Source organism: Podarcis erhardii (assembly GCF_964252035.2).
Source record: "Podarcis erhardii genome assembly, chromosome: 10".
NCBI classification, from domain to species: Eukaryota; Metazoa; Chordata; class Lepidosauria; order Squamata; family Lacertidae; genus Podarcis; species Podarcis erhardii.
Window position 1 is genome coordinate 34,668,608 of NC_138500.1, and position 27,241 is coordinate 34,695,848.

General features: G+C 38.3%; 1 protein-coding gene across 6 annotated transcripts in view; it reads right to left on the reverse strand.

Moving 5' to 3' along the window:
• Positions 1–27,241, reverse strand: part of CNOT4 (CCR4-NOT transcription complex subunit 4) — a 53,679-nt gene that overhangs the window by 1,599 nt on the left and 24,839 nt on the right. For 2 of the 6 annotated variants that reach the window (XM_081878621.1, XM_081878618.1), the window contains exons 8-12: positions 24,275–24,430; positions 19,669–19,726; positions 19,156–19,405; positions 17,658–18,155; positions 473–685 (exon numbers count right to left, since the gene is read on the reverse strand). In XM_081878621.1, coding sequence (XP_081734747.1) covers positions 473–685; positions 17,658–18,155; positions 19,156–19,405; positions 19,669–19,726; positions 24,275–24,430 — 1,175 coding nt within the window. The remainder of the gene's footprint in view (positions 1–472; positions 686–17,657; positions 18,156–19,155; positions 19,406–19,668; positions 19,727–24,274; positions 24,431–27,241) is intronic. The other 4 variants (XM_081878623.1, XM_081878620.1, XM_081878619.1 and 1 more) reach the window with 3 other exon arrangements.

The following is a 27,241-nucleotide window of genomic DNA, read 5'->3' on the forward strand; positions in this document are numbered from 1 at the left end:
AGATTTATTCACAATCTAGCTCTACCAGATAACATATGCTCCTCTACCTTTTTCCAAATCATGCTTTAGCCTTTAAAAGGGAAACACAAATAGCCTTATAAGAGAGCTTTATAAACAAGTGGAGTATGTTCCTTTTTAATGAAAAAGAGTCCAGTTAATGTATCAGTGCCTAAGGAGTTTCATTGCACAGAACTGGCAAGCCATTAGATCACAGGGCAACCTACTAAAGTCTAAAGATGTATTGGGAAGACGCTGAACATGCAACGGATATTGGGATGGAGGGGGCTAATGCCTGGTTTCCCCCCCAAAAAAGATGCTTGAACCTCTAGAAAGTTTGGTGGATGGAAGCTGGAAGAGACCACCGCATAGAGTTGCTTTTTCTTTCTTCCTTTCGAAAAAAGGCATTGATTAATTTGTGCAAAATATGCACTTTGTAATTCTCAGTGGAGCTGAAGGAGCGAGAAATTGTTACCTGTGATGATTGCGGGGTCCATCCAGCTGCCAGGGCTGTCCCAATTCAGGCTGTCGGTGGTGGCAGTGTTGGATGTTGGTACACTGTGGTTGGCGTTGGAGGGGGAAGTAGCATTGGGCAGTCCACCAAAGTTGATGTTAATGTTCGGTAGAAGTGCCCTTAGCCCGTCCTGCCATTCCTTCATATTTAAACTCTCTACAGAACTGTTGTTGTCTGGGAGATTTATCAACAAAAAAGAAAAAAGAAAATGAAAGATAGAAAATAAAAAGCTGAAGTTAGAAACAGATGCTGTTTTTAGTGAAAGATGGTGGTTCTCTAAGCATTTAACACTGATTCCCTATCAAGAGAATGGGGCAGTGATGATAAATCAAGATGAAGCTTGAATGTTGGGCTGCCACAGTACGCACTATTACTTAAGCATGTAATGGAGAAAAATCCTTCCCCATGAAAATCAGGGTTGAAACCACAATGGTTAAAACACACTGATTTTCATTACTAGCAAGAAAAAACACAACATCTTCAGATGAAAGCTCCCATTGCCCAATGACAAGATCTCTTTAGATTTACCAAAGAAGTTCTAACAGCTTCCTACTGAAGAAGATGCAAGACAATGCTACAGAATCTGAACAGGGTTAGAGAATTGTGAAAACTTTATACATCACTTGTATTTTGTCAGAGGTAGGGAGAACCTGTTTTAGCACAGAGACTCTGAAGAAAAAGGAAATCCCTAAGTCTTTTCAGATGAATTCCAACCTGCTCTGAAGTTATGAACGACACACTAAAGAACCACACTCATATACATGACTACTAGCTTCAGTCTCTCTAAGGGAAGAGAAATGACCAGTACTAAATCGTTACTCTACTAATATTAGAAATATTAGGAATATTTGTATGGCATTCTTTGAACTCCAGTCAAACACACAACTAAGACTTCAAGTCTTAGAGAATTCATAACCGGAAGATATGACTAGTTCACATTTACAAAGGACCAGGCAAAGTTTATGGAGAATAGGCCTATCAACAGTTGCTAGTTGTGATAACTAAATGGCACTTTGATGTCCGGTGGCAGTACCCCTCTGAGTATTAGATCCTGGAAGCATTAGATTCAGAGGTAACTAGGCAGACACTGTTAACAAAAGAATGCTTGACTACATGAATCCTAGGACACAGCAGCTTATTCCCATTATAAAATTATGTTTTTAAAAACTGTTGATTACACATCCAAATTCTATAAATGGTTTAATCAACAAAAAAGTTAAGCTGGACATGACACGTGTATTTAGAAAAACAGAATGTTGAAAAATTTTTGCAAGGAGAAATATGATCATTTGATTTGTGAATTTCCATACAGAGACTAAGATGGTCATATATTGTTCAACTACCACTAATTCCCAATTTATTTGAGCTTTCTTGTTCTGCTGATCTCTGTAGGTATGTTATTTCAGTTCTATGTTTAAACACCTACAAGTGACTGAGATGGGTTTCATCTGCTGGTGAAACACGAGAAAGTAACTTGTTGATTCCCCTTTGGCCTGAAGGCTCCAGCACCACCTCCCATGCTGTTCCGGAGGGTTCTCCAACCACATGGAGCAGGTGTTTTTTTTGTTTTTTTGGAGGACACAAGCAGCTGAAGGGGAAGCAGGCAACTGAAAAGTCATCTCCCCCTCTTCCACCAGAAGAAATGTCTTGTGAGTGGGACTCTGCTTAGGTTTTGTGGGTCTTGCAGGCATTAGCCAAGTCTGGATCCAAACCAGAATTTGAAAATAAAATAAATGCTGCAACTGTTTTTAAGTTGTCATATTTGTTTGGATACTTAAAGTGACAAATCCTCATCTTTGGTAAGACAGATTTTTTTTTGGGGGGGGGAATACAAAGTAAGGATTAATTACTTGACAATACTTTCTAGAACTAGTGATCCAGAGTCACCTTTCTTCTCTTGTGAACAGCATTTGGACAGAGTATACAGCCGTTCTATAACTGTTTGAACATCCTCAAGAATCATGAGACAGATTTCAATCTATATCTGTAAAAAGGTCCACTATTATGAGCATTAACCCAAGCTATGTCTGACAAGAAGACTGTCTATATTCCTTTTTAGGGAGGGGGGTCTAACTATGTACCGATGAGCACATGCTCATGAAGGCCTTTCCAGATATACAGTTAAGAACTGATCTGAAATGGGAGTCAAGAGAGAAATGGGAAAAGAGCAAACAAGCAAGAGGAGCATTGTTTCTCACTCACCGCCCATTGAAGTTACAACTATTGCAGCCTTCAAATCACAAACCAAGGGTACATAACTGCCCTTCCTCAAGAAGCAAACTTTAAAAGCAAAACCTGAAAGGTGATGTGGGGTATTGTGAAAATTACCACAGTTTAGAGTCAAATCAAGTGCAAAATAAGTGAAAATGGTCTGCCATAGGCAGCGTATTACTGTGTGGACAGTAATTTATTTAAATGGGGACAATATTTAACAAAGAAGTTACCCTGGAGGCTGTTCAAGTCATGGGAAAGAAGAAGTGGACTACCAAGCACTGAAAGGCAAACGGCACCCATCTCAGAGAGTGAAATAATTTGGGTTGCTCAATATTTGTTGTTAGTAAACCAATGAAAGCTATTTTAGCTTAGTATCAGTGTGTAAGAGTAAGCACAAAAATTGTGACCTCTCAGCTACCGCTGCAAAGGAACTGTTGCGTGAAACAGGTGGTCTACACTACTTATCACTTCAGGGCTAAACCAAAGCAGTAAGGTTGTCCTCAACTACTGACAAATACTTCTCAAATACTGAAAAGTGCTCAAAAAAGCAGTCTCTAGGCTTTGAGAGATGCACTGTGCACTCAACTAGGTATCTGGTGTAGATATAATACTCCCGGTTTGCTATCTACCATTAACCAAATAAGGAGTGGGCAGGCAGGTTCTGTCTCCCCTCTCCATCCTTTCCTTCTGGAGCATGAATTCCCTTTGTCCTTCCCCTGCTGACCTTAACCACATTAATTCAGCAGAAACATTAATTGCTACACAGGAATATGGTTTCAGGCTCAGAATTTAGCTTACTGAGAACCTTGGCGTCTTTGTTTTTACCGCAAGGGTTGGAGCATATGTGATAAATGACTTGTGAAAGCTCAGAAGCCAAATATAGTATTATGTTTAATTTCTTTTTTCTACACCTCTTCACAAAGGAGCCCAGGGTGACAATATGGCTGCATAATATTTCTAGTGAGGTAGAGTGGGGGCTTGAGGGCTCCTCGCTGGTCCTGGCCTCTCCTCAAATGGTTAGGAGCAGATAAATGATAGAAACGAAACAAGATGAAAGGGAAATGCATAATAGAGGTTGTAGAATTCAGAAAGGGTTACCCTAGTTCAGCAACTTTTTTTCTTCTTAAGTATTTAAGACAGGCCTCCCCAAACTCCCTGACCACTGGTCCTGTTACTGTAGATAGGGATGATGGGAGTTGTAGTCCCAAAACAGCTGGAGGGCTGAGTTTGGGAATGCCTGATTTAAGAGTACATATAGCCCTGTGCTCGAGTACTCTGGGATTGGCTAACTCAGGCACAGTCCTCCTTGAAATCTCAACTACACAAGAGATAGTGTTATCACGGCTTCCTTCCCACAAAAACCTACATGCAGTTGAAATACAGGTGTCAGTAGGATATTAAGGTGAGGGACTTCCACATATTGTTGGACTCAAACAGGCCAAGCAGTCAGGGATGGTGAGACTGTCTTCTGTTAACCTGTTCTGTGTAATACTAAGAAACTGTCATAAGGAAAGGCCATACTGCCTATATGGAATAGCTTTTGTTTATCAGCCAAGTTCAATATTGCAAAAGGCAAAAAATACATAGTGAGGCTTTGGTATTATTCAAATATATTTTATTAACCTGCATTCTAAGTACTGAACTAAAAAAATATTTAACTGGATTATCTTTGACTTTAAGCAATATTGTCCTTAAATATTAACTCTGCCCCCAGTGTTTGTTCTTCCCCTTCTCCCGAGGTAAGTAAAAAGAAAGGGGGTGTTCAAATTTTAGTAAGAGGGGAGTTATATTCCTTTATAAACCAGAATGGAATCTGAGCCACAATGCAGAATAGGTGCTATTTAGGGCAGCTCAACTTTTAAACAGCACGAAGTACTGTCAATTTTGTATTTACTCTTATGAAATGGGTGTGATGTGAGAAATGTGTAATCCACACATGCATGATGTGATACTGCTTTGTCACTTTTGCAACTGCTAAGCAAAAATGTTTTTTCTAGCAGTGTCTCTGTAATTTGTCACTTGTTCAGAAACCACCTATGTTACAGGAATACCGCATGAATTTCAGGCAGATGCGCACCACCAACTTTCAAAAAATGTATCTGCTATAAAGTGATGAATATAAGAAAAGGCAATGGGCTAAATTAAGGAATCCTTGCTAATATGATCGCAGAACAAGTTTAATAATAGAAAGTAGCTGTTGACACACAAAATGGTGGTGTTCTAACATCACAACAACATGGTTTATTGTGACATGAATGAGCCAGAAAAGTCTTGGAAAACATTTACCTTTAACTAGTCACAAATTCCTAATTCATCTGAACCAAGGAATACCAGTTTAACACAAACTATGGTCAGTTGCAAAACCACCCAATTTCAAACCATGTGTTATGATGCTAGCTTATTTAAATTATAGTTACTTTAAATGGGAGAGACAGAGGATAAATACTTTAATGAATGAAATCCATTTTGCATCAATGAAAACACAAAGAAATGAAAGACGGCAAATGTTTTGTTTCCTTGTAAATTAGGCTTAAGGAAGAAATGTACAATCTTGAAAATGAATATGAGTACCTGAACTACAATAAGTGAAATCAAAACTTATTACTGAAATATTTTAAAACTAAATGCTTCCTGTGTTTTAACAAACTGTTCTTGATCAAGTAGTTAAGAAATTAAGCTGATGCAATTAATTAAATGAAGATAGCAACAGTGGTTTTTATATTGTTATAAAATTGACATTTAACCAAGTCATTCTCAGAGTAGACTCACTGACATGGATATGACTAACCTAAGTCCACTGATTTCAGTGGGTCTGAGTATGACTTAATCTGATACCATCCTATTTTTAGAATACTTAAATTTCCTTTGACTAATTGTATCTTTAATAAACATCATTCAAACATAATCTGCACCTCAGCTGTGGTGAATAAAAGGAGAAATAAAAACCTCCTTCTCACAAAGATCCAAATTCTGTGAATTTCCAAGAACTATGGCAGAAATTTATAGGGGAAAGCTAAATATTACAAAAGAGCATTTTCAACTATAGTCTCAGTTTTCACATGAACAAAATATTATTCAAAGCATCTTTTGAAGAATTGCATGCTCCTGTTGAGGCTGTCAGCAGCTTGGAACTGGCACAAAACCCCAATCTTGAAGCATTAATCTAAAGACACTGAGCTTCAACTGGTGTGTCGGGAGACACCAGTAAGTTGTGGCCCGATCCGAGGTAGGTTGCAACAGAAGCACGACCATTATGCAAATATATGGTAAAAAATTAAGTAATGGATGCCAAAATGCGTGTTTGAGTTAAAAGTAGATCCTGGGTTTGAAAGGGTTGAAGATAGCTGATCTAAGATACTAGACTCATATTTATATCACAGGTAGCAATTCTCTGCTTTTCCACCACTAGATGGAGATGAAAACCCAGACATGAGGTGATACATTATGACATACCGAAATCCAGCAGACTGGAGCAGTCTAGTTCAAATAAATTCAAACACAGATTCATAGGAGAATGGACTTTAGTAAACCCTTCTCTAGCACACATTCAGGACTTCTGAATACATGACAAACTATCAAACTCTCTGCTTCGAAGCTCTTCACTGTCAGACGCTTTATACCAAAGCCAGATGGTGGGACACAGTAATCCTGCAACACCTAAGACTTGATTCTAAGAAACAGCAAATTAGGTGGCTAATCTGTGTCTCAACTGTACATTTCAGACAGCAGATATAAGCTTGCTGAAACAATTGCTCCCCCATGCAAAAAAGTCTCTGCACACAAAACTAGGTGCCAGAGAGATGGGCTCTAAGTCAGCCTTCTCCCCAAAAGGCATATGAATTTTCCATGGGGGAATCTTACCTCCCCCCCCCCCCCATCATGCACAATCAGAGATAATGAAGGACAGACACAGGTTTATCACAATCCATCACCAACATTTATACTCCATCCAAAGCCAGCTAAACGTATGAAGTGGCTATAGTGTCCCCTGCAATGGCCATACCCTTGATGGACTTATTGACAGGGATGTCCAGAGTTGCAGCAGAGGCATCAACAGCAGTGGTGGCTCAGAGAGGAGAACCAGGTATGCAGTGTGAAGCTGTTATTGTGCATTTCTCTACGACCCCAATGTAGTATTGCTCCAGAGAGCTGCTATATGGGACACAAAACAGACAGCTCATTTGTTCTTCTAGACTGCTAGGCACTCCCCCAGAGCAAGCAAATCTTTAAAGGGTCCCTATACAGCCCAGGTGGGCCATTTAAGCATTCCTCTCCCTCCATTCCGCTCAGTGGTGAGAGGAGTTATGAACAACTGCGATAAGTCAGGAAGCTGTCTGTTTAATCCCCTCCCAAAGTCCCTGACATAGCATCACTGGGAATCAACACAGTATCAGGGACATGGGAAAGCAATTAAACTGGCTCCTTTGCTGCAACTGCTCAGAGCTCCTTAGCACTGAAAAGCAAAGGATGAGTGGAATTATGAGTCTGCTTAGTTAAGAACTTTCCTTGCTGCTTGGTGCAGATAGAAGTAGAGTGACTGCAGAGAGCGCTGAAGTCTATTTTAATTCCTCACCCATTTTCCTGTTATGGCATTATTCTGAAGCAATACTACTTTGAGAGCGCTGACAGTATATAGCCATTGCTCCAGCTCCTCAGCAGTGCAGAATGGCAAAACGGAATACCTTTGCCCAGCCCAGAGCATCAGTGGACTCAGCTGGGGCCCTTTGGGCTCCAGCATCGGACTGACCACATCATGTGCTGATGCCAGGCCCAACTTTCTATAAAATATTCAAGGCACTTAACCATCTCATCTGCTATCTGAAGTCTATAATTCACCTGTGCAGTGTAATGCCAGAGGGAATATAGAAGTCTTTTTAAAAAATAAAATGAAAAAAATATATGCTAAAGGGGCTGTGATCTCGTGGTCTACCTTGAGTAAGTTAGAATGTGTACACCGCTCAATAAGCCTTAGCTTATTTTAAGATTCAGCTGTGAAGTATTCCTCCAAGTTAAAATGATTATCGTCATCTCTTAAAGCATCTATTTTTATCTTGTGAATCACACTGAGGTCCTTTGATGAAAGACGGTATATAAATCTAATAAATAATAATAAAATATAATAAAATAAAAATAACCCAAGAGCTTTGGAAAGGAGGCATCACAACAGAAGCTGTTACTACTGGTGGAAGTTAACACTAGTTAGCAATGCCTTATTCAAACTGACTTCTGTAAAAATGAGAAATATAGGAGTTACACCGGTCTGGCACACAGTGAAAAGACCGAAAGGGTTCTGGTTCATTCACACTCCCTATGCATACTACCTCTGATGGCTCTAGATTCACCACGTAAACTGGCCAGATGAAAATTTTAGCCTCTGCAGAAATTGGCATTTCACACTCATGGCCAGCGTTATGCTTCATTCCACACTTCTTGACAATGCACATGTAACTTTTCCAGTTGTTTAACCATAGTCAATTGGTATGAATAGGGTAAGAGATCATGCTCTCCTTTGTCTCCTACCTTCTGGAGGATGACTGAGCCCCACCTTTTATTGCTGCTGAGTAAGTATTCCTGCAAAGAGGGGAATGCAGCTCATGATAAGTGATTCTAGGAACAGTTCTTTTGTTTAGCCATGGTTAAACCATCCGGAACATCATGTGTCCATAGGCTCCTACTCTCGACTAGTTTTCTCCTCTAGAGCTCAAGTTCTACTGATTTTACAATGCTTGCTCTGTGCACTGAGTAGTTTCAGTTAAAAACATTCCAGAAACAATTACATTTCAAACACTCTTCCACCCAATGATCCTGGGGTTAGATGGTGTTTAACACCTGATGTCTTCACCCTACAGACCAGGGCTGACTATTCCGCCAAGAACATACCATTATTAAACATACCAAGAACACATCATACCATTAAATATGGTACATACCATACTGTACATGGAAACTCCTTTGATAATAAGCAGGTTTTGCATGGCCAGTTATTTTGTAGGACTAAGACTATGAACCAATGAACGGGAAGTGACTGGTCCAAAGGAAAGGAAAATCTAGTATGACGCCCTGTATTCTGCCATGCCCAGGGAGAGCCAGGGGCCGTAGTATAGGACTTGCTTTGCAATGCAGAAGGTTCAATCCCCAACATCTCAAGGAACTCAGACTGCAGAGCTGAGAAAACACTGCCCTGGAGAGATGCTGCTGCTAATACTGAATGAGATAAACCAGCAGTATAGAGCAAAGTGGTATGCTCACACAGAGAAAAGGGTTTAATACTCAGCAGGTTCTGGTTTTTGCATCTGGGAGAGCTTTAAAGTTTTTTTTCTGGAATAACTGAATAATTTAAAAATATTTCCCTTCAATATTACTATTTCAATGACAACTAATGCATCAACATAGGAAAAACGGACAAGGCACTGGCAGTCCAGCACTGGTGGTTTGTGCAATCTTTTCAAACAAAACAAAACAATCTTTTCAAACAAAACAAAAAATGTATCTTAGCAATTATAAATCCCCTCAGCAGATATGAAGACAAAGGAGACTTTTAATGTAAAGTACATTTGTACTAAATTCTGAAAGCTGCTCCACAAGTTACATTGTAGAAAACACAGCACTTGTTTTCTGCTGCTATGTACGTGTAGCAAGCAGCCATCACCATTTTTGGATAGCTATTCTGCATTTCATGGCTCTCTTTTTGAAGTGTTTTGCCCTTCAATTCTCATGGTAAATGTAGACATTTAATTCTGGGACCTGTTCCCAGGTAGTCTTTGAGCTTTATATTTGGTAAGAACATAATTAGATAACAAAAGCATTTTGACATCTAAAATGATAAAAAAGACAATTCAATTCTGTAAGTTACTCTACAGTGTAACATAGCTAAACGGTCTTACCTGTGTCACCTTTCACTTTAAACTAGGATGAATAAAACACAACATGATGCTGGCTTACAGGAAGATATCCCAATAGGTAAGAGCGTCACAATAAAAGCTTACATGGCTCCAGAACCAAACTCCTCCATGGTAGTATAGCAACCTGGATGTACTAACATAAGCAGACCTTTGAAATGGGGTTTGAGTTTAGTTTAGCAAAAGTGTAAAGTACATGCTCTGGGTGTAGAAAGCCCCAAATCTGATATTCTAGCTCTCTACTTCAGAATTTGTCAGGCAGCTGGATAGTGGGACACTTCTCCAGCACCTTACAGAGCAGGTCTACAACCTAGGTGCCCCTTAGAACTAACCTGACCAAAGCTGAATTCAGATGTACACTTCTCTTTCAGTGAGTGATGCACAAAATACTGTTAATTCTCTTAGACTCACATTTCAGCATCATTTTGAGTAAGATTATCAAATAAGGAAATCCTCCTTACTATATATTTCTCTATGAAACCGAGTCACACAAGTGAAATCCCCTAAAAGCCCCTAAGCATCATCAAGACAAAATAAAGATGCCATTTCATATTCATATAGAAAATGTCTTCACTTTTGAGCTTGAGCCAGCAATCATGCCATTGTAATTTTCCTTTGTTAGACTACCTCCTTATAAATCTTAATATCAGCAATGTTGACATCTAATAATATTGAAGTAGCTATGAACTGTCAACTCATATGGAATTTGGTATTTATACAGCATAAGCAGCAGCTATTAACAAGGTCTGAAAAGATATGCCGGGAAAAGTGAAAAGGCCTTGAATGCAGATATCTTTATATACACATACTTTCCTGGGATTGGGCAGTCTGTCCAAAACGCAACTGTGGCCCATCAACTGCCCATCTCTAGTTTAGGATTTAGTTATACTGAAGTTCAAATGAGTAATCTGAGATACCGTTGTATATGTACAAGACTTGGAAACTATACAGGTTGCTTAATATAAAAAAGCAGCTTAGAGAACAGGAAAAGCAAAGCATCTCACTTAAAAAACCCAAATGCACTGGAGCAGAAATAAATATTTTTTCATACCACAGTTTAGTTGCATCATCACAGTTACTCTGTAAACCAATGAACATGCCCTTAAATATGTCATTCTGTTTTTATGTTGTGTTTTACATTTATTACGATTCAAACTGAAGAGTTTCAGAAAAGGGGAAGAGTTTCGGGGGGGGGGATTACATTCCCTGCAAATTCTAAATTAAGGTTGTGATCCAAGTCAAATATGGACAGGATACATACACACCCCTAACTACATATGTTGTGTGTTACAAATGCTGTTAGAGCATTTAAACTTTAAGTGTGTTTAGAAACAAGTTACGTGCTTTGGCATGAGAGCAACTGAAATAGGACCTTGGAGAAACGCTGAAGAGATCTTAGAAATACATCCCAACTTTGCAGAAATGGTTTTTAAGTAAAGCAAGGGGAGTACTTGAAAGGGAAACTTAGAAAGTAAGTCAATTGTGCATGCAGCTCTGGATCATGACCGAAGCCTTCAGGGACTTGTAAATAAAGTGGCCTAAACACTACTGTGTGCTTAGTAACAATTATTAAGCCATTATGCAGAGCAGCAGACCACTGCGCTTTGTAAGCAAAGACTGGAATCCAGATTCCGCTTTTCATATGGTCAGATAAACAGAACATGGACGATAAAGAATAGAACACAGAATTTTGCTTTTGCTTTTTTCGCTATTGGGAGGTAATCAATTCCCATTTTTATACCTTACATTTGATAGAAATAGAGCAGAGTAAAATGAGTGATCTCTCCATTAACATCTCTATGTGCTGGTAACTAGATTTACTAGCTAGTTCTATTCTAAAGCTCTGCTGTAATATCTTAATTTTTAAGCATTGCTCTTGATCTGCAATGCCCCCATAGTGACAGGACTTTCTTGACAGGTACTGCCACATTCATAAGATATGGACACATACCAGCAAATAAATCAACATTCTGTGGGAGAAAACAGGAAAGTCGTGAGAATAAAAGATCCTCACTGATTGCCCTCTTGTGGGTTAGCTATCTGTTTGAACACAGTAATTTTCCTAACAGCAATAATTAAATTAAATGTTTGCTAAGTATACTGGCAATGGAGAAATGGTAGAAACAGACAAGAGTGAGCATGACAAGGTATCAACACAAAAGGTCATAAAATGAACAAGTATGATGGTGATGATCCTCGTGAACTGTCATACTAGAGATAAAACTATGTGCTTAGGGAAGCCCTCTTCTTGTTCAGCTCAGAATTTTAATGCTTTAATATTACTTAGACTCGTTGAACACAATAATCTAATTTTCACTTTTATTTTAGTTTGGCAGAAATGATGATAGTGAGAAGATACAGAAAAACGGGAAATAAAATATATTTATGTAAGAACTTGGGCCTCATCTTCACTGGAGTTCTTTCCTTCTCCCTACCTTCTTGGTCCCTCAATGGAAATGAAATCAAGAAAGCCTGCTGGAGTATCTAATATTTGCAATAAATTCAGATCCTAAGCATATGTTAAAGATGCAAATGCAAACCATGGCAATGTGAATCACCTTAAAGTCTTTGAATAGAATAATCTTGTGTTAACTTAACAGGAAAGGAAGATAAACAGAGATAAATAGTCTAATGTAATAGTCTAATAACAGAGATAAATAGTCTAATGTAAAATGAATGCAAGGTCCAGCGCATATACTTTACTGGACAATACATGACAGACCCAGCTCACCTTTGGAGGTCCAAACAATATGCCACCATCCCCTCTATTACTAGAGGTCATGACATATAATGGCATTGTGTCTATAACCTGCTGCAATGTCTTCTGCAAACATCCAACCCTGCACATATGAAGCGTACACTGAGGTTGGAACATGCCCGCCAGGCTATTAACAGATGTTAACTAGGAAGGCTTCCAATCAAGCGTCAGAACTCAGAACAGAAGCTTGAAAAATATGAAAAACAAAATGTCTCTAGTGGACTTTGCTGAGTTTCAGTCACTGGAAACCAAGTTCATTTCTAATCTGTTAATAGGCAAGCTATTCCACTGAAGGTCCCTGAAGTGTAGTAAAGCAAGCTCACAATAACATAAGAGTTACATATTGATACCAAATACATGGGCCAGTTGCTTTGACATCTAAAAAGTGATCAAAACATTCCCTCCTTGTCCTTTTGTGTTGTATCATTCGGATTGTAAGCCTGTGGGCAGCAAATGCCTTGCTTGTTACTCTGGGAGCTTTTACGGCTGAAGAGCGGGGTACAAATGTGTTATACATATGAATATTTAAAAAAACAGGTAAAACTATAAAACTCTATTTACATATATATACATAATACAAACTGACAAAACAAAATACCCAATACTTCCTTTAGTCATTCCTTTGGAAGAAAAGCTGCACTCAAGAACAACAAGGAAGTCGCATCATATTCTACATGAGGAGCTCCATAGGGGTGAGTTGCAAGACTGATGCCATTTAATTATCTTCTGAAGCGGTCCACACATTTCACAAAAGTCAATGATGATACAACACTGGAAGAGCCTAGAAACATAATGGGCTAATTTTCTGGGAAGGTGGTGCCAAAGGCTGTGGCAGAGCAACTCCCAAGTATTCCTGAATGATACTGATTATCTGGATTCACTTCAATCAGTGTCCCCTGCTTCTAAAACTGAATTGTCCTGATTTATGGTCTTTATCAAGAGAAGGACAAGGAAGTGTGACCCTTATTACTCTTACTAGATCTCTCCATGGCTTTTGACACCATTGAGCAGGATGAGTATCAAAAGGCATTGTATTACAATGGTTTCGTTCCTACCTGAATGGTCAAATCTAGAAATGAACTGGGGAGTGGGGGGAGAGTTACTTGGCCTCCTAGCACTTATGCGATAGGATTCCACCAGGCACTGCTTTGTCCCTGGAGGGCAGGGTTTGCATTCCCTTTGATGGAGCAGGCACATAGATTGGAGGTACAGCTGAATACATCTTTGTCAACCAAAGTCTAAGTTTCCTTTTTTGCTTGGAGGGCTTTTTACCAGCTTCACCTGCTCAACTACAGCCATATCTGGATGGGGATAACCTGGCCATCATAGACCATGCACTCAAGACTAGATTACTGAAATGCACTCTATGTGGGGCCACCCTTGGGATTGATCCAGAAGCTCCAGCTAGGGCAGAACACAGCACCTAAGATAGTTGATGTGAAGAGATGGTGGGCAACATGTAATACTGCTGCTAAAATATCTGCTCTGGCTGCCATGTTACAGGGCAAGGCTCAAGCCTCTTATATTAATATAGAAGGCCTTGAACAACTTGGATTCTGAGTACCTTAAGATATTGAAAGGGCTGCCTGAGTTCTTATATGCCAGTTTGATCATTGAGATCTGGAGGAGTGATGTTAGTTGTCCCCCATGTTTCAATAGCCCGACTGCTTTTGATGAGACGTTAGGCATCTAGTGCTGTTGGTCCCCTACTGGAGAATTCTCTTCCAGCAGATGTGGCAGGAATCCTCACTTCTAAGTTTCAGACATCCTCTTGAAGATTTTTATGTGTTGCCAGTCCTATTCAATGGTTTACACTTTTACGAGGCAGTCATTTTTACAATTATTCTGTATTGCTGTTAATTGTATTTTATATATTTTGTAGATCCTGCTGTACACCGCACTGAAATTTTGCATGTGAGTGGTATATAAATATTTTTAATAAATAAAATTAAAATGTAATGTAACAACATTGAGACTTCACTAGCATATACTATGCAACTTGCCAACATAAAATTCAACAGCAAATTCAAAAAAATTCCTTCTTTCTGCATATTGACCCTGAACTAGCAGGTAAAATCCCCACACTAATATAAAAAACCCTTGCAACTCCTAATTATATTATGACATAATTTAGATAACATATTCAGTGTATTTGGCCTTGTAATCAAGTTTAGCCCTGCTGAAAACAGTATTTCCACTGGGAAATACTGTTCCTATGATTTAAAAAGCAGTCAATAATTACTAAAATATTTGTTAAACTATCTGAAAATAGCTTTCTCACATTGATGGCTAAGTCAGTGAAGCCTGATGTCCACCATTTGTAAATAAAAGATATAGTTTAGTTAAAAAAGTAAGTACCTCAAAGACCAATCTTAAAGCCAAGAAAGATTTTTCATCCAATAAGAAAGGTGCAAAATTCAGGAAAAGGTAAAAGAAAAAAACATTTCATGCATATTATGCCTCAGAAAGGTAGAAGCTCTGTCAGAGATGACATAATTATTTAAGGACATCTGTCTTCTCCTAAAATGGGGAGCATAAATGGAAAACTAATAGGCACATACATCATAACGCCATGACATTTCTTCAAGAGAGTCAAGGGAAAGGTTAATACAATATGCAGAAAGTTAAGCTATTGAAAGCTGCTAGAATGCGCATTAGAGACAATGATTTCAACATCAAAATATCCATAACCTAGCAAGGAATGGTAACTTGTCACAACCTCCAAGTTGCCTTAGCAATTACTACACTTAATTGGAAATTCCAGGCTTTTCCTTTTTTGATAAACTTTTCACATGCACGCAGAAAGAGATGAATGCTTTTCAGCACAAGCTTTTTATCCCATACAACCAACTTGCCTGTCCTTGGTACAACTTACTGCAGAAGCTTTATATTTCATAATATTACTTGAATTGTTTTAGTCTTCTGGCATCCATAAAGCAGCTATGACCACTACTACAATAAAGAGCTTCAAAGATCTATTTTTGAATCAAGCCTCTGAATAGCACAGGCTAAGAATCTAAGTAAGTAAATTAGCAAACACTGTTTTCTGTAGGTTGTGTTCAGAGTTCCTAAAGTGTTTGTGTGGTGTAGTCAAAGCATTGCAGTAGGTTCAAATCCTTACTCATCTGTGAAGCTTACTGGACCAGTCTTTCTCAGCCCACAGAGGTGTTGCAAGGAAAAACATGGGAGTGAAAGGAACAAATTTTACAAGTAGCATAATGTTTACTAAATCAAAGGGGGAGGAAACATATTTCATTCAACTACACTACAACACTCTACTTCAGAATATACCACGTATTTAGAAGGTGGTTTTGACTCATTGCTCTCAAACTTTTTTCTCAGGACCACAACTTTCAAAATAAAAATTTGCTCACGCCATACTGATTTTTTTTATTGATAAGAAATAAATTGGAGAACAAAAAGAAGCAACTCCTGGCAGTGCTTGATTTTGAAAAGGTATCTTTTTTGATGCCTTTTTTGATACCTTTGATTTTGAAAAGGTATCTATCTATTTTGAAAAGGTATCCATATTCTGCAAATAAATAAATAAATAAATAAATAAATAAAGAAAGAAAGAAAGCCCTTGAATCTTCCTACAACCCTTGCCATCTTCTCTGGCCACACCAGTGTAATGTGCCACACCCTTTGAGAACCACTGCTCTAGAGTTCTCTTCTACTGAAGAGAAGGAAATGGATTTTTCAGGCTAGGCCAGAGTTCAGAGACTTCACACATTCAAACATCATTTCCACACTAACACACCTGATTGTTAAGTTCAGTGATAGCCCCTTTTATCTAATGGAATATGAATGGGAGAGCCCTTAGCAGACATCTTTTCTGGGTCACATGGAGAATCTGAAATGCTTCTCTGCATGTTTTTATATCCTGACATAATTACTAGCTTTTTCCATGTTCAAACTATATATCTAAGCCAGAGTCAAAGCTAAGACTAAAGTGCCAAAGAAATGCTTTTGTAACCAGAATGAAGAGACAGGTGTTGTGACCATGTTACAGATTTTATGATAAGCTGCAAATCCTCTGGATTCCCAAAATACTAACATAAGCAGTCACTATCAGTAAGAAATGGATGGTTTATAAATGTTTTAAGTGAATCATAATGAGAACAGAAAAAAAAACAATAATTGTTACAGCAGCCAAGAAAAATAAAGCACAGGAAAACTAGTTTACAGAAATAAAAAGGTGCTATTACTGAACAATATTATCTACACTGTTTAAGATATGGTCTGTAAACCCAAAACATCCCAAGGAGAAGACCACTGCAAGTTAAGATGGAAGGAACGGGTTACTTGAAGTTTGCTCTGAAATTCCAAAAGGTATTATCACGAAGCGATGCTTGCTATGCCATAAAGACTTATGTGTGTCAGCTACGAAGTGCACTCTTCCAGCGGGAAACAATAATGCCAGCTGGAGTGAAATGTTACAAAAATGAAGGGCAAGGGATTAAAGTGAATAGTATTGGTGTCAGATGGCTTCATATACGGGATCAAAAAGAATATTTTTTGCACAATTTTAAATTCACTGGCTCATCAATCTAAGATTTCAGATACAATTGAAGATACTAGAGTTCAAATGGCAATGGAGAGAAAAGATATAGCTATTGCATTGGCAGCACACTGGTTGATAAATTCCCTCCCCAGTGAAGTTCATCTGGTGCCTACACTGTTGTTTTTCAGACATCTGGTTGGGGCATTTTTATACTCTCAGGCATTTTAAATTATTTTAAAAAAATATTTGAGTGAAAAGGAAACTGAATTTTACTGAGTTATCCATTCTGCTGACTTTGGAAAGTGCAAGTACCCTGGAATAGATATTGTATGAAAGCAGTATACAAATACTCAAAAAATAAATAAAAAATAGCTTTTTCCTGCCATATATGCCAAGCATCATGAACTGGGACTGAAGAATTCATTTTTTAAAAAGAGTTAAAATGTAATCTACTTATGCAATGAAGTATTCTATATATTTAAAATAAAGATCAACTCCACAGCATGATCAAGACTGTCAATGTAAATCATAAAATCACTTTTGAAATAAGGATGATTGGACATATGATACTCCACTTTCCTTATAAAGCTCATTATAAGGCTAAATTCCAAGCTAAACATTTCATTTTCAAAATGCATAAAAACACATTTCCATCATGATAGTTACATTATCAATTCCAGTACCAAATACCATCAACCCCTTCTCGCTACTCTGATTTAGAGAAGCTGAAGGCATGAACAAGGCTCACTGATGCTTTCTCAGCGCACTTACCTGCTATAGGGATCCCTCCTAGACCTGTGCTGTGTTGTGGTGGGAGGTTTAAGTCCAAGAAATTACTATTTGAAGGGGGATTTGCTGTGTGGTTCAAGTGCATGATGTTATTGCGTGGGAAGGCCATCCAAGGATAGCGAGCGGCTTGGCCTGGAAAACTGAAGGAGTTGTAAACTGCTCGATGCTGTTGAAATTGCGGGAACCTCTGTGGCAAGACTGAAAATGTGCTATTGAGAGAGTTGGCATTTGCGGGCACAGCAGGATGCAGAAATCCAGAGCCTGACCCTTTGGCGGTTGTAGTGTGTGGGGAAGGGTTCTGGAGAGACGTGGGCGAGAGGGAGGGTTGGTCTTGGACCGACAGTTCCTTCTCGATCAGGTCTGCTAAGGCTTTGCGGGTGATATCAAAGGGATCAAACCCCAAGTCATCTTCTTGCTGTTTGGAAGAACCAAATCCAAACGCCGCTTGCCAGTCTGTAGATGAGGATACTGGGATGGTTTCTGTGGGATTTAAAACAGGTTATTAAAGACAAAGTTGCATTTCCCCAGCTTAATATGAGTTAAAATACTGACCGATTTCCCTTTCCAATAATTGGTTATTCTCATTCCTATGGCAGTTTTCCCCAGCCTGGTACTTTCCAGATGTTTTGGATTATAATTCCCATTGGTCCTTGGAGTTGTAGTCCAAAATATCTGGAGAGTAACAGGTTGGGAAATCCTCTTCTAGGGTCAACTGGTTTTTAGATTAAAGCTCACAATATCCTTTATGTTCTAGTGGTGTACAGTTACCAAGAAAGCAACTTTCTTTATCTTTGCATTTTTCTTCCCTATAGTTCTAAACTGATCCTCTACTTGGGATTTTCACATGTCTGTCTCACCTGAAAAGCTGCTCCCGAAGGTAACAAGCTCCTTCAGAAAATTGAGGTGGAGGCTGTGTGGGCCTACTAGGGAAGTTGGTGAAAAATCTGGCAGAAGCACCTCATGGTTTTCAAGATCCAACCCTATGAATTTCCCATCCACCTTCTGCAACACATTACAGTAGCACTTCTTCATCTTTTAAATGTAAGAAGCCACTCTTTCCACTGCATGTATTCCTTGCTAGAAGCTAGATAATTCAAGAGATATCCTACATGACAAAACTTGATTGAGAAGCACTGTTCAGTTACTAATGAAAATGTCTCACTGCTTGTAATTTTAAGCAAAATGTTCTTATTGGTCTCATTGCTCATTAGCATCAATGACCATATGCATACAAGCACAAAGTATGATTTATGTAAGGTTTTCTTTATTTTGAATCTTTATTTTGAATCTACATTTCCACCAGCTATGAAAAAAGTAAAGCACTTTACAAAATAATAATTGTAACATATTCACAAGTTCTTTAAACTGGAGTAGTACTGAGCAGCACAGTCAAGTTCATGCTAAACTATAAGTAAATGTAAGAGCCTGAAGATATTATCTCAAGCTACTGCGTGCATGGGTTGTCTAACTAATACTATACCTGATGTGAAGAGGCTCTGTGGCTCTGGTGCCATCGGCCAGTCATTTGAAGTCTGTGGGGAGCTGGGAAATGGAGGGAGTCCACTTGGAATAGGGTTGGGGTGCCGGAAGTTGTCCGAGAAGAGAGACTGTGACTCTGTTATAGCCCCTTCAAAGGGAGACCGTGCACTGTGATTGGATGAACTGATGGGGATGACTGAATTGGATTTTGATAAGCCGGGTGGTGGTGAAGGTGTGTCACTATTTGATATCTAAAAAGAAAAAGAAAACAGTTTTACAATTGTATAGTAAAAACAGTTTCTTCTTTTAACAACAATTTGGTCATTTCCAAATAACATGTGTTTTTACAGCTAGTATAAAGTTTTAATCAAGCAACCATCTTATGCAGCTGATAGGCAGGAAAGTATATTTAAGATTATGGCAAATAAATATTTCAACACACAATATAGTCCTTTTGCAAATATAAGGGTATGCAGTTAACAAGAGTTAAGAAGCGTTGGTTCTCAAATCTTACCTGCTGCGAGTTATCACAGTTTCCTATACTGAGAGAATCTGAAGGTTTGTCGATAGTGCTAGAGAGAAAGAAAAACTATTAGGCAAATGTATAAGACACAGCCTGATGGCATGAAACTGTAGGAATTAATTTAAAAAGTAATTTTAGAAAACCTAGTTCATGGAGATAACTGACAACAAGCTGATTAGCTCCATCTTGCACATTCTGCTTGTTCATTGTTACTCAGTGTAACCTCACAGCAATCAAAGTTTGTCTATTGCCCCTACTATCAGCCCCCGACATTAAACTGGTGTCCATGAAGCAGGCACCATATCTATTTATAAGAGCTTTGTGCTCAACTTGAGATTGATGGAGCCCAGAGGACTCCCCAATTTAGATTTCAGTACACTGAGTTGTAAAGAGAGGAGACACATTAAAGAAAGAGAAGAGGCAAAAGGAATAAAGGTAAAAGAGAAAGTGAATGAACCAATATTATTATTCACTACAGCAGAAAAGCTCACTTCTCCTTTGTGCTGCTTCAGTTTCAAGACAATCGGAATGCTGTCACAACCTCTCACTTAAACACAACAGGAGACAAAACTGAAGCTCCAGCCGCTCATGCATCCACTCACCCAAAATCAGAACAGCAGAGCAACAGGAAGAGCCAGGAAAGGACAAGACAAAACTTGGAATAAGATCAGCAATTACAAACACCATGAAAAGAATGAGTTGAGAAAGGAATGGTGACAGCAGGACAAGGAGAGATACCAGATCAGGTGCTGTCAAAAGCTAAGTGAGTGAAGGGGATCAGGCCAGGCATGCATGATGGAAGGTGCACCGGCTGGGTTCAGGCTGCAAATGTATGCTAGCACAACCTGCAGTATTAAGTAAGGCTAACATTTGAGACACTAGAAGAAAGCAAGATGCTAGAAAATGAATTGGCTGATATGGCAGTACAACTGGAAAATAATATACTGTCACTATCTTGTTGACAAACCCAGCAGGTGTTGCAGTAAGCCACTGGACATCAACTGATGGACAAATGCAAATAATTCAGAAAATATCTGCCTGCTATGTGACCTTAAGACTGAAAGTGTCTCACAGCCAATGACCAAAGCATCTGGGTTACACAAGTGAGCTTCCTCAGTGGTTCAAATGTGAAATTGCTGATCTTCTAATATAAATAAAATCAGCCTCCATACTAGAGGACTGGAAACTGCTCAATGTAGCTAGCACCTATTGTTTAAAAAGAACAATAGGACTTGGAACATTATAGGCAGCTTAACTTAACATCTAGTCTAGTAAAACTGGTGGGCAGAATTATTAAAAATTGAATTACCAAACATGCAGAAGAGCAAGTCAGGCTGAAGCAAAAGCAGCATGGCTTCCACAAGGGTATGTCCTGTCTCACCAACCCATTGAAGTTCTTTGAGGGTGTCAACAAGCATGTAAGTAGAGGTATCCAAGTTGACATTGCATACTTGAGACTCTCAAAAAGTTTTTGATAAATTCTCTCACCAAAAGAACCTAGAACAAGTTTAGCAGTCATAGGAAAAGAAGACAGGTCCTCTTATGGATGAGCAACTGGTTAAGTAATAGAAAGCAGGAATAAATAGACAGTTCTTCCTCTATAGGGAATGCAAAAATCAGTACTGTAACCAGTGCTTTTTTAACTTGTTCATAAATGACCTGGAGTTAGGGGCAAGTACAGAAGTAACCTGGTTTGCTGATGACACTAAGTTGTTCAGAGTATTAAAAACATAAAGAAATTGCAAGGAGATCCAAAAGGGTATATTGAAACTAGGTGAATGGACATTAAAATGGGAAATGTAGATTGATGTGAGCAAGTGTAAAGTGATGCATAGTGGAGCAAAAACCCCTAACTTTACATATACACTCATGGGGTCCAAACTGGTTGTGACTGATCAGGAAGGAGATCTTGGGGTCAAATTGGATAGCTCAATTAAGATGTCAACCAAGTGAGCATCTATTAAAATAGTCATACATAAAACAATAAATATATTTTCTTTTTCTGCACTAGTTAAACATAAAAAATTCAAACACCCTAAAACATAAGACTGATAAGCAAAGACATTGGAATTTATTACAGTATTTGACAAAACAAAACCAATTTCCTCTCCTTTTTTCTCAAACTTGTTAGTTTTGCCCCAAGTGCATATTCCCACACTTGCTCTATCCAATCTCCTGCATATGGTATACTTCGAAGCCTCCAGTACTTGGTGTAAAGTGCTCTGGCTGCAGACACCATAATGCCGTATGCAACTGAATGACAACATAATCCTAACAGTTTAAAAGGTAACAAAGAAAAAAGAGGGAGCGTCAAGCAGGCAAGTAAATCATTTGCTGATTTTATCTCAGCCATTGAGTGTAAATGAGCAGAATCACTTCCTGCTTTTAAGATTGATACTTATGAGGTGTGACCCTGAATTTTGTGATCTATTCAAAGCTATACTGGTCATTCCCAAACTCTTCCTACAATAAAGTCTAATTCTAAGCACATGGACATATGTCTGTTTTCACGTGTCTGTGGATGATATTGGACTGGATAACCAAGACTATATACAGTCTCATCTGAATCAATTACAGAAGCAGGAAGTCAACACAAGAAAGTATTCTAAAAAGAATTTGTTTGTTAAGTCATACAAACTCAAAAATCAAACAAGCACTATACTCCAGCTATAGCCTACATTTTAGAGGTTTTGGCAGAACACTACTCTTTCAATATCTGTTGAATTATCTTAAGTCCACAGGCAAAGAGGGAAACATAAATGTATATATTACATTGTTTCAGCCTACTTAACACTATATATATTTTTAAGCAAAGCATGGAGTAAAACTAGGTGAAACGGACTGTTTTTTCTTTGTGTAAAACTATTTAACACTCATAATGAACTGAAACTTTTAAATTAATTATTCAAACACAAAATTTAATTATTTCCTCATTATTAGAAATATTGCAGTCTTTCAGTCCTGCGGCCAGAAACACAGCTGTTTCATAGAAGTTTCCAGATGTTCAAAACCCCTTTACTAATAAATAGGCTTGAGTTCCTGTTAAGTCTGTGATAGCATGCCTCTGAAAATATTGATATCTGGATTAGACCTATGATCCACTTAGAGGAAGCGCTGAATATGGTTTGAAAAGTCCCAAATCAGGAGATTTTAGGCATAAGACTAGCCACAGGCGAAGGCTGGAACCAAAAGATTCTTAAGGTAAGAGTAAAAAGCTCTTCCACTCACAGAGGAAAGGTTGCCAATTTTTTATTTCAACTGTAGTCCTTTTGTACCATGTTAAATCTTGCTCTGAAATGTTTTCTAACCTTCAGGAGTTGTTGTGGGATGGTGGTGGAGGAAGATGAGATAGTGGGGAAAGATGAGAAAGTCCTATTCATTGTGTGGACTTTTGGATCCTGGTCAGCTGAACCAGTACTACAGATGTGTAGAACATTTTCAGATCATTTTTTCAGGCTCATAACTAAAAAAGAGCCTAAGAGCTGCTTAGCTTCATATAAAGCATTACTACAACATTTCCATAGTGCTATGGTAATCCACAATGGAATATCTAAAGCAGATCACTTTCTTCTCAGCAGGACAGCTTCAAAATTAGGTAATGGGATGTTTTTCTAAATAGAAAAGCTCTTCTATTGACATTCTACTTCCAAAAGTGCTGATGTCTGCAATGATTTCTAGTGATGAAGTCTGAAATATTAGGTCAATGTTAGAACAAGAATACAAGGTATTCAGTGAGTTTACCCTATTTCCTAATAAGCTTCTTAGGCCCAGCTCACACATTACTGGTGCAACATGGAAGTAACCTCTTGTGTTCTGGTGCCTCATTAACACTAGAACACTAGAACAAGAAACAATGGAGTCAGGCAACTTATATGGCCACTTTCCCGCACCTCAACCTATTACAGGTGGGAAACTAGAGCCTAAGAAAGCAGTTTCCACACTGCAACAGTACACATCAGTATTCCCAATTCAAAAGCATAATATGTTGTGCTATGCAACTTGCATTTTTAATCCAACTTGTTAAAAGCCCCACAATGATGCTTATGATGCAAGGGACATATTGCAGTATTAAACACAAATTCAAGTAGTCTTAGTAGTCTAAAGGGAGGGGAAAGCTGATGGATCTCAATCCAGTGCCATACTTGCTTAACAAAATGCCTGGGTGAAGAGTGTAATGTACTTCGATCTGCCAACTGAGATCAGAGTATTCAAGACAATTAATTAAATGACTCTTACCTAAAAGATGAGAGTTCCTACTATGCAACTTTTTCTCTTAAAGAACATTAAAAATTGTTTGCTGAAGTGAGGTACGTGGTTTGCTAGGACACAGACGCAGAAGGAAACTTGTTTCAAAATGCCTTGCCTTTTCCACAACCCTTACCTTTAAAAATCATCTTCTGGCCTAGACACAGACTTCTCCTGAACAAACTGCCCATTGCAAAATAATGTGCAGCCCCCCCACCTAGGCATCACCTAGTGGTTCAGGCCAACCATTTTAACTTGAATCCAGCTCTCTTGACAGAGGCTAGAGAATCATCCCTCCACATCAGTGAGAGAGAAAGAAAGCTAACTAAAGTATAAAAGGCAGCACAATTACCCGAAATCTGAATCTGGACCATCTGGAGTCATGTGTTCTGAGTCTGTGCCATTTTCTAAAATAGGAGGCGTTTTCCTGTGTTCCATAGTTAAGCCGTTGACTGATTTACTTGAACTCTGTAATGATGGCCAGGCATCTTTGTTATTACTGTTGGGTCTGGAAAGAGGTGAAAGTAAAAGAGAGTTCAAGTTATGTAGAAAATCTTAATAGTGAAACACTGGGAAAATTATTCCTCATGCCATATACTGTGCAGAGGAATATGGAGGTCTTCAACAGAAAAGTTAATGTCTGCTATTAAGACTGTAGAAAGAAACTGTTTTCTTGCACCAGGCAGGCTGTTTACACTTATAGTTGTTGTTTTTTTAATTAGGTGAATCCCACCAAGACATGTGGTCCTTAAACTGTTCTTTCATCCCAACATTCTCCAGTTTTATGAGTAATGTTACCCCTACCCTTCATATGCTATATCCAAGCTTTGTCCTTGAGGATTTCCCCCATGTGACCGGCATTATACACTTCTGAAATATCACTGTACCGGTGCTGGTAAGTTCTAAGTTACCCAATTTGTCTCGTTTCAAATACTGATTCCCAAAGTTTCAAAACTCAGGCTAATATAAGCATAGATCATTAAATAAGGTTCTTTTGGTGTGTAAAATTATTTGAGAGGATGAATAAAGGTAAACTGAAGCAGGGAATCACATCTTTAAACAGACATTCCCTGCTGGGTTTTGTATGTATATGCAAATAAATATTAATATTTATCATCAACATAATTATAAATGTTTCTTTCTCCTAATTAGTCCTTCAGTTTCACCCTATTTTTAAAATCACCATCCCAGGAAAGAATGAAGGATATTTAGAACTGTAACTTATAATGATTATGTTTAGAGACCTGTGCTCTTTTCAAAATGTGTATCTTGTCTTGCCATTCATTCCTTGAAATGCAATAAATTTATGAGTTCTCAAAATGAATGTGGAACAGACACACCCTGCTTTTTAAAACCAAGCGTCACTGATCTAACAAAAATTGATTGCATTTTCAATTTTTATATTGATTCCTCATCTTTCCATGCATTTCAGAATTGGTTCCATAAAGCAGACACTACAAGAAGGTAAATATGGCACTGTCAGTTCCATTTATCAAGTTGAAAATTAGTCTGCCATGTAATTCTTATCTGCTTGCCTACCGTGTTCTAAAGTTTACACCCACATAAAAGTTGCTTGTCTACATCTCTTCCAGATCTGAATGCTGGTAACTGATGAGTGAACTCACAAACTGGCTATTTCTGTCAGCATTTCAAGTTACTGCCCACAAGAACTGTATGAAATCAGAAAGCAGTGGGAATCACAGCCTTTTCTCTGGACCAATGGAAGTTAAGTTTGAGCAGAAAAAATAGTAATAAAGAAATCATGAAAGAAAATCTTCATGAAGTATACAGCAGATGCATTTTCTGTTTTGAATGCAGAACCAACTTATTTGCTACTTAGATGACACTTGTTTCAGGAACAAAGCTGAACTCTATGCTTAAGAACTTAGATTCACAGCAAAGAGTGGCAAAAAACATCAAAACAGATGACAAGAGGATAGCAAGGACCTAACATTTATTCAGTTTCTTCAGCTTACTGGGATCTTATAAAATAAATCACTGGAGATGTAAGACTGCTGAGACAGCACAGACAATTCAGAATGAACCAGTAGGAAGTAAGCTTATTTCTACTTTGTTTTATGGTCCAGATAGAATGGTCATGCATACCCAATCTACCTTGGGCTATTTTGTAAGAATGGTAATTAAGTTCTTGAAAAATTCCTGCTGCAGAGACTGGACAGAGCCAAATTTGTAGCCATTTCTAAAGACATTGTCTTCTTGCTGTTTCTTCTTGCCTTATGATGTGACTCCATCAGGTCTCAGAACACACTGTGAGAAAACATGACTTGACTCTTGCATGTTTGGTTTATTTCTTTTGATGCTCTTGAAGAAACAGTATTTCTCTCGCAAAGCTCACACTAATACAACAGCCAAGAGAGTAAGAAGGTATCATTATCCATATGAGAGGCTGGCACATGACAAAACTGATCTGATGTTCTGCCCAGAGTCAAAGTATCAACTTTCCTTAATACAAGATTTGTCTTTTCCTTTAAGAGGCAATGCTGATCCGCTAAGATTTGACACTGGAAAAATTGTTTAAGATCCTGAGCAAGGTTGCTCTTGAAATCTTATTGGAAAAGGATCCCCATTAAGAAGGATCTAAAGAGTGCAAATTCTTGTTCACCAATCATTTGCCATGGTCACAAAGTTCAGGTGTTCAGTCACAAATAGATTTTCCCATTCATTTAGGTTTCCCTTATTAATAGTTCAAGAGGCTAAACCAGAGGTATTAGTAGTCTGACTACCATTCAAACTCAAGAAGTATCTTGCAAGCACAAACCTTATGTCATATTCTAAATATTAATGGTGTTTCTCTTATTAAGTAATGTAAGCTTTTCCAGAAATAGACAACCACTTAAAATTGTTACTTGGAATAGATAGGTGCTAAGTCAAAAAACCCTCAGCAACCTTTCATTAAACAGACATATAAATCTATGTTACTCTGTCAAAGTCTGCACCCTACATATTAGCAGCCAACGTATTGAAACAAAAATCTCAACTAAGTTGCAATGAGTCAGAACATTTTACACTAACTTTGTCTTTCAGATGAGTCCTTTGTGGCATTCTCACCTTCTAAAGGCAAGGTGGACTCACACATTCATAGTAATGTTGTGTTGTACTTAAAATGAGTAAATCTTGTATTTTGTATTTCCAGTTTAATGACATGCCCTGCTATTTCACACCAAACCACACTATTTTACAATTGTAAATGATGCACTAATGCGAACATCTGCTGAAACAGTTGTTTGAAAATGCTGCATACATCTGTATAATGATGCAAAGGAAGTAAGATGTCAAGTGTGCTGGCTTAAGCAGTAAG